Raw genomic sequence first — 13,173 nt, forward strand, 5'->3', positions numbered from 1 at the left:
TTCTCCAACTCCCTGAGTGTAGTACCACACAGTTGGTACGTTTCTCTTGGGTACTCCACCCATATGGAGTACTTTGCATTTGTCAATGTTAAACTTCAGTTGCCACTTCTCAGCCCATCTGCCTAACTTTTCTAGATCCTGTTTCAGTAGCATACTGTCTTTACTGTGAATTAACAACCCTGCCAACCTTTGTATCATCTGCAAACTTGGACATTAAGCCTGATATACCTTCATCGATATCATTGATAAATACAGAAAACAACAATGGGCCCAGCACCGAACCCTGTCAAACTGCACTAATAACATTAGTCCACGTAGAGCAGTGTCCATTTATTACCACTCTCTGCCGTCTCCCACTCAACCTTCCCTTTATCTATTTCAGAAACTTGCCCTTAATGTTATACTGCCCCAAATTTGTACAGCAGTCTTCCATGTGCAACAGTATCAAAAGCTTTCCTGAAATCCAAGTATATGATATCAAAATTATTTTTTTGCATCCAGTTCCTTTGTGACCACATCGTAGTATCCAATCAAATTGGTCAGACAAGACTTACCTGTAACAAACCAATGCTGAGTCTGAGCTAGTACTGCTGTCTTGTCTAGGTGATCTTGTATCATCTCTTTAATCAGTGACTCCATTATTTTCCACAGAACAGAAATTAAACAACAGGTCTATAATTATTTGTCATCCTTTGAACCACCTTTGGGAATTGGAGATACATTTACACATCTCCAGTCCGTGGGGACCTCCCCTGACTCTAAGGATACTCTCACAATTATGGCTAAGGGTTTGCTTACTTCCCTTGCTACCTCCTTCATTATAACTGGATAGATTCCATCTGCCCCAGGTGCCTGTTTATGTTTAACTTCAAAAATTTCTACTCCACTTTGCTCTCAGTTATTACAAAATCACTTAGCTCTCTGTTAGAGTTTGATAAACTTCTGGCATTCCCCTCCTTGAATAACTCTTCATGTGTGAATGTAGATGCAAAATACTCATTCAGTTTATCAGCTACTTGAGCTGGATCATCAATAGTTGAACCATTTATGTTAAGTGGACCAATCTGATTCATCCCCTTCCGTCTACAGTTTACATAAGTAAAGAACTCTTTGCTGTTTTTCTTTGTGTCATTTGCCAAAGATTTCTTATAATCTGCCTTCACCTGCCTAACCTCCTTTGTGACTTGATTACAGACTAGCTTATATCCGCCATAGGCTTCTGTGTTGCCTGATAATTTATATCAAATCACCAGGCATAAAGCCACCAAGAACAAACTACTCCAATAACCTCTAAGCCATCACAGGACTTGTTTGAACCCTGCCATTAAATTTAATTTGCATTATAATTTTTATCCTTTGCTTACATTTTATTTCAGTTTAAAATCTTTTGAAAGCACAAGAGGCAGAAGAGACAAGACAGTTCCAGCAAGCTTTGATGTACTTGCATAATTGCATCTAAAGATTTCTTTTAAATCTTAACACAATGTAGTATAAATTGAATACATTCATAATTCCTGTATATTGCACCCTTTGCATATATATTTTATATAGTATGAATCAGAGGAAGTGTTCTACGTACTATATTGAGGTAAATTCCTCTTATTATTTTACTAATACAGAAGTGTTCTACGTACTATATTGAGGTAAATTCCTCTTATTATTTTACTAATACGGAAGTGTTCTACATACTTTATTGAGGTAAATTCCTCTTATTATTTTACTAATGCGGAAGTATTCTACGTACTATATTGAGGTAAATTTCTCTTATTATTTTACTAATACAGAAGTGTTTTACGTACTATATTGAGGTAAATTCCTCTTATTATTTTACTAATACAGAAGTGTTCTACGTACTATATTGAGGTAAATTCCTCTTATTATTTTACTAATATATATTTCATGCACAATAAAAATTACCTGGATAACCACCATTAGTTCCTTAAATCTAATCTCCATTCTTCACTGGGGTTGAAGAATAAAGAAATTAATTTAATATCTTCTAAAATTCAATCATCCCGTTTCACCTAAAAAAAATCAGTTCATAAGCTTATCTTCAACTACCCAGATTTCAAGGCCAGAATAGAACTTTTTGCTTGGATTAATCCTTATTACTGACCTCCCTTGACATAAGGATATTATAAATACTACTTTCTTTGAATCTGAAAAATGTAGGACAACAAGGTTACTTTTCTTAGAGAAATTGCCAATTCTGTAAAAACAACAAATCCTCTACCACGATAGAGCACTCCCATACCTGGTAAGGTTCTAAAACTCCTAAACAAAATCCAAAAGCAAGCAGTCAAGTTAATTAATGAGCCCTCTCTTGCAATTAATGATCCCTCACTGCTGCATGCCTTTTCTATAGATATTCCCATAGAAGCTATTCTGAACTGACATCTGACATCTACCAAACCAGTCTACAAACTAGTGAGCATCTATTCACAGATCCACTCCAAACTAAACATCCTTCACCATTTATTCCCTCTACTTTAATTCTCTAGATCAACCTTCCTTCGTACACATTTTTTGTAAATTACAACTTAATCAAATGCAAGTCCAATATCAGCAAAGTTTCTCCCAGCATCCCAGCCTTCAAACCACTTATAGCACCAAAGTACTATAAGTTATAATAATATTTTGTGTCTAGACAAAAACAACAGCAAGAGATCCTCCATTTAGAAGAAGTGTGATGTATGTGAGCATGTACACACTTAAAAGTAAATTTTGTTCTTCTGTGTGCTTCTCTGGAGCCATCTTGAAGGACATGTTGAAACTTCAACCCAGCCTATTTGTCAATGTTTTTCGATCTTTTTTTTTTTTTTTTTTTTTCATTGCACTTTTTTCCCTTTCCATTCAATCTTGCCTTTCAGCAATACATTTTCATGCACTTTTACTTTGCTATATGTTCAAAATAATTGATCTTCCTGTGTTTAATAGCATTTAGCAATTTAAATTACCTTTAGTTAAAATTCTACTTATAGAATTTTAACTAATTCTGTTTATAAATATAATAACTACTGAATTAGTAACACACACACACACACACACACACACACAACTTTTAGTTAAGTTGTAAATTATATAATGTGGTATTAATGTATAAATATAATAAAATTCATAACAATCAACAGATGCATCATCTTTTTTTTTTATTATGCCCACCTGAATACAGCCCTTAAAATATATGGAAGCACCATCTGAATCTGAAGGTTCTAGCCCTCCTACAGATACTTTTCCAACATAAAGTCCTTGAATATGACCTTCTAGTTTTTTAGTTACCTGTAAAAATATATCATAAATATAAGCATGGCTTGAAACATTAAAAATTTTCATTAAAGCTAGTATTTGAAACTGTGTTAATGAAAATCCCTTAACCATCTAGTACTTGAAATTCTCTTAACCATCTAGTATTTGAAAATGTGAAAACTCTTAACTATCGAAGTCAAAACTGATTAAAGTTTTCTTGGTTATAAGTTACGACATATTAAAATATAAGTATTATGCTTGGAATAAGAAAGTAACGGAATGAAATGAAATGAAAATGCTGTTTACCTAGTAACACAGAAAATTAAAATGAGAAGTTAGAATTGGGATGGCCAGTTATCTTAAATGAGTGACAAGGAGCAAATCCATTATACTGTCATGTAGCAAAAAGATGACTTCACAGTATTGAATTACATTATAAGAAAAAGGTTGCTTACCTTTGGTCTTTGGAAAAAAAAAAAAAAAAAGAGTATTAGTATTAGCAGTAGCAAATGATGCAAGAAAGCTTATAAAGCATCAGCCGAAAAAAAAAAAAAAAAAAAATTTCACACATCACTGTCCATCCCCACCAATAATTTGTCTAGTTCTTCCTTGAATTTATTCAAACTACCCAATTCCACAACAACAATCAATCACCTGCTAGATACAGGCAAACTTCTGCACATCTGTCCTGCAACCATCCTTCCTCAATTTGAATTTAATTCCCCTCGTGTGTAATGTTAGCATGAGGAAGGATTCCATCAGCACTGAGCTTGCTCAAACCATTCAAAGAGAAATATTCATATGTATTAATGAAATATTCAGACATTTAAGCTTTTACAAATGAGGACACAAAAATTATCCCATAAGATCAATTTAAAAAACAATAACTACTGCCATTATATAAATATGTTTTGTTTTTATAGTGTTTATGATAACAATCAAGAAAGAAAAAATACTCATACAAACATATGGAAGAAAATAAACAAGAAAAGTTACTGTATTGTGAAAGAGAATATGTTTGAAATAAAATTAAATACTTTGTTAATTTTCTTAAAGTCAAAGTTGTTGGCATAGGATAAAAATAATTTCTTTTCCCACCAGCAATTCACACTGAAATTAAAAAAAATAATAATAAATAATACTTTTTTTTTTTTTAAGTTATACCAACCATCATAATATGATTTTTAGACTATGGCTCTAGTCATACAGAGGAAAAATTTTGATCTAAATTCTTTCAAATAGCAAAAAAAAAAAAAAAAAAAAAAAAAAACAATAAATAAATAAATAATTCAGCAGATTGACTGAATGTGTTTCGCTATCTTACGTGGCGCCTCCGTAGCCAGGTGGGAAGGAGCAGCAGTGCGTAGCACACGCTTCTTCATTAGACTGGGGTTCGAGCCCGTCACCACCAAATACGGAGCATGCGGAAAGGTCAGGGAATGACCACCGCACCGGAGCAATATGGCCTTAGTTGCTAATGCTCCTAAAAACCAAATAACAATAACAACAACAACTATCTTACGTAGATAGAAAATGCTCAGGATTAGAGAAACAACAAATTATTCTAAATGAATATTCCCAGTATTTGAATAACTTTTTACCTCAAACTGCCCATAATCCAAGCTCAACCATACTCCATTCTCCATCCATTTAGCTTCAATATTATGCCATTTTCCATCATTCACAGTAATATCTTTAAGCAACAGTATTTGTTCATTAAACCGATAACGAATATAGCCTCCCAAAATCTGAAATAAAGCAAAAACAAAAGTTATTCAAAGCAACAAATATATCATGGAAGGAAAAGGAAGAAAAAATAACTAAAAAAAGTAGTAACAAAATTAACAAAAACAATAATCAGAATAACTACCAACAAAGTTGCCTGTTATTCTGACTATTATTTTTTTATTAATGATGCAAAAAAGTTTTTTTGGCATCAAATTCTAAAAAAAAATTACAAAATGCTTAAAAAAATCTAGTTGGTTAGATGGTTGCTAATATTGTACAACTCTAATCATAGATCCATTTTAAAGTCAAGTAATAAACATAACTAATGTGTTTATTACTGAACTCAACATACTGTTGAATATGAGTGAAGCAACTTCCTTGAATATGTATTGTATTAAGAGAATATTAAACTTATATTCATAGTTCTAACTCTTGACATTTATCAACATAAATTATAAAATATCTGTGAATATGCTCAACAAATATTTTATTACCACAGTAAAGATATAAGCAATTATTACTGATCGATAAAAGAAAATGAACAGTCAATTAAAAAATGTATATTAATAACAGTAACATTTTTGAGGATAGTGTTTGAATTCTAGTCTAATTTGATCAATTAATAACATTTATTTTGCTAGAATATATTACTTTAAAAAACGTCTTTTCTTCATTGAGACCTAGATCTACTTCATCATATATTACCTTCAATCTAACTTTAATACCATTTCTTGAAGTTACTCTGAGACTGACACCAAGATCATCTTGGATCATCATGGTTAACTTTATTGAATAGCTAACCCGGTCATCTGATAATTGAAATTCTAAATGGAAAATTCAACAAGCATTCACAAAACAGAGCAATTTACAGTCATACTACTTTATTCTAACCTTTATCAGCTAAGAAGTCTAGGGCCAGTGGTTATCACCCAGCTTGTTTTCACCAGTTCAACAAAGCCAGTTGTTAAAATTACAAAAAAAAAAAAAAAAAACCAGCCAGTTTACGAAAACAGTGACAGTTTTTCAATAACTGTTGTCCCCCCCCCCCTCTATATACAGTACTACCTGTCATTTCAACAGATTTGGTATAAAGTATGAATGGCTGTATTCTGAAAAACATACAAAACTGGCATTTTTCATGATGAATTCTTCCATGAAGTCAAACTGTGAAATACTGACTTTAATAAATTTACTTTTCTACTTGGGCTAAAAATCACTAAATAGATTTACACTCTGATATCAATACAATCAACCAAGAGCTATCCATACCATCTGGGGAAATTAAACAATAAATGAGGACATGAGTATAGAAAAATACAACAGAGCAATTACAGTGGTGTATATAAAAGGGATAGAAGAAAAACTAGAAGAATTTGTAATAGATACAGAGTTTCAGCTGTCTTTAAACAAATTAATAAAGTGGATAATATGTTTATGAATCCTAATCTGCAATTAATGAGAAGACATGTAACTGGCAAAATATATGTGATGCTAAATTTACATGGAAAAAACTAGTTAAATATTGAATAAAACAATGCAGACATATACAAAAGAGGTAACACAAAAAAAGTCAGAATTTACAAAAACATGCAGTAGAATGCAATAAACCATTTAATACTAAAAATTTTAAAATTATGCAGACTTCACTTAAAAGAAAAAGCAAATAAGCATTTTTTTATCAGAAAATTTAATAGGACATATGGGTATAGATACAGAAGTTACATGGATAGGGCTATAGTGAAAATGAATTATAAATTAATATGCAGTACAGATATAATATAAGAAATATGTATTAAACATAGGTTATGTTTAACATTACCTGAATGGTAAACGTGTTATGGAAATTAGTGAAAAATTAAGCACTTCAATCTGAGTAGTGTAATCTGTCTTTAATTCCTTAAAGGACTACAGGTTATTATCATATGCTTCATGGTGTATCCTGTACCACCTCTTCAATTACTGAATTACTGTCCTTATTACCCTGTCAGCTTCACACACTAAGTGCTTAATTTCTCACTATTCTCTATTTCAATTACCTGCACACTATGCCACTAAAAGGACAACTTAATTAGGCATGAATATGCATTAGCTTATGATACTGAATTAGTTGCTTTCTTCAATGATAATGTCATCAAATAAACAATTATTTGTATATATAAATACATATATATAAAAAGCACTGAGGTCCTCACTCCTTATGAACACAAGCCTGAAGCAACTAGGCTTGTGTCCATAAAGAGTGCATGTCACTAAGCACTGCAATAGATTTTGAAATATAATGCTAGTCAAATAAGATTATTGTGGTATTAATTATGTTTAATAATCTTTAGTCTATGCATGGATGTAACCCACAAAGGTAATGACTAATCAGTTAAAGTTATTTTTCTACCATTTTCTTGTATTTGAAATTTCTAATTTTCTTAAATCATGTAATTTATTTAAATTTGTTGAAAATTACAGATTTCAAATTTAATACATATCTCATCACTCACATCTTTAATTTGGTAATAAAATATTTTTGAAAAGCTGATTATGTTGAAAGATATTTTATAAATGTTGCATAAAAATGCATTGATAAGTGTTAGGCAGTATACTTTTTCTAGGTTGGAGCAAAATTATTTTCACAGAATTCCTGCATTATGCAATGGTAGTTAATAGTTAATATTAAGTGGTAAAATTGCAAGAAACCAAGCATACACAGTAACGGCCAAAAAAAAAAAAAAACTTCACATATCACCTATCCATATCATCTAATAGCTTATATAGTTCTTCCTTGAACATATTCAAACTACTTACTTCTACAACACCAGATAGATGCTGGCTGAAGGTAAATTTCTGCATATTGATTCTGTACCATTCTTCCTTAATTAAAATTTATAAGCCCCCCACCTCATTGTGTATGCAGGAAGTATTGAGTAAGAGAAAGGACTCCATCAGCACTGAGCTTACTCAATTCACTTAAAGCCTTAAACACCACAATCAGATTTCCTCACAGGTGTATCTAGTCTCCAGGCACCACAGATTGTATAACTGGAGCTGTCCTGGTAAGAGCACCCTTTTGTTTCCTCACTAATCTCATTGCTCTTCTCTGCATTTGTTCCAACAAATCCACATCCTTTCTAAAATGAGGCTTCCAGACCTGTATACAGTATTCAAGGTGTAATCTAACCATTACCTTAACAGCAGGTTAATTGCCTCCTTATTCCTGCTGGCAAATCCTTATTCACTGCTGAGAGAACTTTATACTGGACTGCACAATTACCCTTACCCTAGATATTTTTTTTCATTCCCACTATCCTGAGAGTGGTACTGCACACTTTGTACATTAATCTTGGATTGATGCCACCTATATGCATTATCTAACATTTGTCAATGTTAAACTTCAATTGCCACTTCTCAGCCCATCTGCTTAATTTTTCTGGATCTTGTTGCAGAGCATACCCTAATTACTATCATTAACCACCCTGTCAACCTTCTATCATCTGAAAACTTGGACATCAAACCTGATATGCCTTCATCAATACCATTAATAAACACAAAAAACAACTAACCCAGCACCGAACCCTGTGGAACTCTACTAATAACATTAGTCCACATTAAACAGCACCCATTGATAACTACTCTGTCTTCTCCCACTCAACCATTCCTTTATCAATAGCATTAATTTGCTCTTATAATGCCACACTGCTCCAATTTGCACAGCAGTCTTTCATGTGCAACAGTATCAAAAGCTTTTCTGAAATCCAAATATACAAAGGCAAAACACTTTTTAGCATCAAGTTGTTTTGTTACTGCATCAGTGATTGTAGGTTATTATACCATAGTAGTAGTTTAGTAGTAGTGGTGGCATATGATGCAAGGAAGCAAGCTTATAAAGCAATAGCAAAAAAAAAAAAAACCTTCCACATCTGTTCACAGTGTCTATTTGTCCCTCCAATAATCTGTCTAGTTCTTTCTTGAATTTATTCAAACTGCCAACTTCTACAACAACAGATGGAAGTTTGTTCCAATAATCAACCACCTGCTTGATGCAGGCAAACTTCTGCACACCTATCCTGCAACCATTCTTCCTCAATTTGAATTTATGTTCCCTTGTGTCTGATCAAGGAAAGAATGTTATCAGCAAAAAGTTTACTCAATCTATTGAAAGCCTTAAACACCTCAATCAGATCACATTGCAGGTGCCTAGTCTCCAGATGCTGCAAATTGCAGAACTAAAGCCTGTCTTGGTAAGAACATCCTTTTATTCCCTTCACCAATCTCATTACCTTTCTCTGCACCCATTCCAGCAGATCTATATTCTCTTTAAAATGAGGCCTCCAGACCTGTATGCATATGCAATACTCAAGATGTGGCCTAACCATGGCCTTATACAATGAGATAATCACCTCCTTATCCCTGCTAGCAGAAAAGTTGGTTATTCCTGCTAACTGCTTGTTATGTTTAAAGCTATTGCTTTAAATATAATGGAATATTCTTATTTATAAATGCAATATATGCAAATGAAGAAGCTAATGGTCAATTACAAAAGGTTGCATATGATCACATATACCAAGAAGCAACTACATTGCACATAACTCAATTAAGCTACTAGGTTTTCAAGAATAATATAAAGATAGAGAAAAACAGATTCATTATACAATGATTTTAAAGTTCTCATAACAGGTACATTGAAAGCAGTTGATGCTCATTTTCCTGAGAATAATCTATGTAAGTCCTATGTTACTTGTTAATATCTCAAAGTAGCATTCACTGTAGGAATTTCACAGTATGTATGATATTTTCGCCTAATTTAGATTTCTATTATTCTCATAAATTAACAGCTCCCAATGCACATCTTGCTAATGTGAAATGTTGGCTCATAATCTAGATTTAATCCAGCCATTACCATATTAATCCCATTACTGCAACCCTCCCCCTGATCACTGGTTGCCAATATTGCTTGTGTACATTTGTTTCATCTGTTTTATGTATATACAGTTTAACAATAAAGGAATTTATTTATTCATTTAACATTTAATTAGTTAAAATTTTTGTTCATCATTTAATTTATGATTAAATAAATTATTATGATAATTTCTGATTATCCAATTCATGAACTGCAGCCTAAATATGAAAAAAAAAAAAAAAATGCCAAATTCTTACTGCAATTCTCATCATAACAGACCATTAAGGCTGGAATTATATTTATTTTCAAAAAATATGGAATCTGACAAACAGCCATCTTTTTTCCTTAAGTAGTTTAAACCAATCTCTTGCGAGAATCATTAGGAAATTCTTCCATAAGAAATATATTAAATTTCTTGTTGAGATATGTATGTCAGGGATATGTATATCCCTGACATACATATCTCAACATTTCTGTCCCCATATAGAACAAAACTAACAATGTTTTCTTTGGAGGTTTCACAGAAAAACATACCTTACTTAATCAGATTTGAAACAACAGTTATTTAGTACTTTGCCAAAAAGTATTCTGAATACTGATGGAATGGAAGCTGAATTGCTAAAAGAGGAATTCAGTGTCCATTCCATATCCTCATATACTATTATGGGTTTTACAATTTATAATATGTAGGTTAGTGCAAATGCATCATTTTTTAAATGAATTTTAAGGTCCTAAAACTTAAACCTTAATTTATTAATTATTATATTTTTATTTTATTAATCCTGCAAAAATAACAAAAAACAAAAAATATTTTTGTTATATGGTTATGTAAAAAATACCACCACAAAAAATGGCCAACAAGGCAAAGTATGGCTTCCAAGTGTGAAAATAATTATATACATCACCTTAATTTTCTTCCTATTCATTGGTTGTCACACAATACCATATCTGCAGTCAACTGTTTTCCAAAAAAAAACACATTTCAAAAACAATACACTGATTCTCATCTCACTTTTTCCATATCCTACTTTCTCTTTTTTTATTTTATTTTTTTTAAATTCAGACAAATTTTTTGGATACAAAATTTCTGCTTATGATAAAAGGCCATATGATAGGTGGATTATTAACAACAACAAAAAACAAACAAAAAAAAAACTGCTATGGCAACAACACATCAATCATTTAACAATGAATGTGAATTTTTTTGTGGCACTGCATACATTCAAATACACACAATCAATGTACCTGTGAACATGTATGATATTAATGAAGTGATCACAGTTTCTATGTAATATATAGAACAAAATCAAAACACCAAAAAATCACCTCTAGGTAGACATATGTGCTCTGTCCAAGTTGAATTCTCATCAAAAGACCATCTTTCTGCCTTGTTCTGAATGATAAACTGTTTATCCACTGCAACTGAATTGGGCGCAAGTGTGGACTAAAGATCAGAAAACCATCTCCAAGAAAATGTCTGGTTGGCTCTACTCCTGTTGGCCAAAATTGTACTGCAATCATTTATAGACAACTTTCTTTGGATAAAACATTTAAATTTTAAAAACAATAGGTGTTTTAATTAAAATTTTAAAAATATACATTAAAAAATCATTATAACATTTATACAGTTTAAGTGTGTAATATTGGTACAATATTAATATGCATCAATAAAACAGTTTTCAGAAAATATTTTACGAATTATGAAATTAATAACTTAGGTGAATAGAGAATAAGATTTAGATCTAATATTACAATTATTGAATATTGCATAAGGAAACAAACCTAAAAATTATATTAATGCCATGTTGATTTCACACTTTATTATCATAAAAACCTGTAAAAATCATATAAATACTTCAAGATTACATTTCTTTTCAATCAGCATACATTCTCAAATGACCGTGAGGAAAAATTGACAGATAACAGGAGCAATCTTTCCTTACAGTGACTATCCTATAATTGACTTTTTTTTTTAATCTTAAGTCTCAGAGATTCTTTGTGGCTTGATGAGATTAAATGGGAACTGGAAGGCATCACTCATGAAAAATTTTTGAGACAAGTCAGTAGGACAGGCATAGCAAAACTACTATCACTTGTTCTCTTCTTTTTTTATAATCATTATCTGTATTTGTAAAATAATAAGAGAAGTTTACCTCAATATAGTACGTAGAACACTTCCATATGATACTCTCCAGAAATTAAAACGAAAAAATTGAAAAACTCACATTAGAGTAACAAATAATTTTAAAAATAATTAAAAATCAATTTAACACAACAAAACTCAATTTAGCACAATTAAAAATAAGAAAATTAATTAAAATAATTTAATGAAAAAAATTGCAAAACGATTTTCCTTCCTGAAGCTGATGATGCTTTTCGACCGTATGTCGTGATCACAGGAATGAAAATTCATACTATATAATCATTATCATAAGTCTATGTATACAAAATCCGATTTCCCCAGATACTATGACAACAAGGTAAACACCAATGATAATCAAGTGAAGATTTATTAAAAATAATAAGCTGTTTATTTTTATTTAGTATTTAACATTAATTATTATTTATTGATTGATTATATTAGTTAAACATAATTAATAACATAATTAGGCAGAAATCTGAACGATGTTGATGCCAAGAAAGCTCCAGATCCTGATGATATTTCTCCATTTGTTCTCAAATCCTGTGCTCCAGGGCTTACTCCAGCATTTTACACTTTCTTATTCCAATGGTGTTTTTCCTTCTGCTTGTAAATTGGCTAATATCCAGCCTAAAAAGGGTCACAAATCTCTCCTATCCAATTATTGTCCCATTGCACTTACTTCTATCTATTCTTTCTAGAGTAATAGAGAAATCCATTAACTGCCAACTCCTAAACTATTTAAAGACCTTCCGTTGTTCAATAATCACCAATATGGATTCCATTAGTGTCTATCCACTGTGATATACTGGTTTAGGTTTGTTCTCAAAACCTGTGCTCACTCCTATTCTCTGTCAGCATTTTACACTTTCTTATTCCAATAGTGTTTTTTCTTCTGCTTGTAAATTGGCTCATATCCAGCCAGTTCCCAAAAAAAGGTGACAAATCTCCCGCATCCAATTATCACCCCATTGCACTTACTTCTACTTTTCTAGAGTAATGGAGAAATTCATTAACTGCCAACTCCTAAACTATCTAGATCTTCCATCTGTTCAATAATAACCAATATGGATACTATTAGTGTCTATCCACTGGTGATATACTGGCTTAGGTTGCCCATCTATGGACAAATTCAATGGAAAAGTTTGGTGAAACTCAGGCATTTGCTCTG

At 31.7% G+C, this 13,173-nt stretch overlaps 1 protein-coding gene across 4 annotated transcripts in view; it reads right to left on the reverse strand.

Annotated features, from left to right (window-relative positions):
* Window positions 1-13,173, reverse strand: part of LOC150090305 (protocadherin-like wing polarity protein stan) — a 426,116-nt gene that overhangs the window by 148,750 nt on the left and 264,193 nt on the right. For 2 of the 4 annotated variants that reach the window (XM_090389794.1, XM_090389793.1), the window contains 3 exons: window positions 11,189-11,355; window positions 4,848-4,994; window positions 3,163-3,279 (listed from right to left, as the gene is read on the reverse strand). In XM_090389794.1, the coding sequence (XP_090245920.1) occupies window positions 3,163-3,279; window positions 4,848-4,994; window positions 11,189-11,355 (431 nt within the window). Of the gene's footprint in view, window positions 1-3,162; window positions 3,280-4,847; window positions 4,995-11,188; window positions 11,374-13,173 lie in introns of all 4 variants that reach the window. The other 2 variants (XM_090389795.1, XM_090389792.1) reach the window with 1 other exon arrangement.

This window comes from Mastigoproctus giganteus, chromosome 2 (genome assembly GCF_048544385.1).
Source record: "Mastigoproctus giganteus isolate SK-2022 chromosome 2, ASM4854438v1, whole genome shotgun sequence".
Lineage (NCBI taxonomy): Eukaryota > Metazoa > Arthropoda > Arachnida > Uropygi > Thelyphonidae > Mastigoproctus > Mastigoproctus giganteus.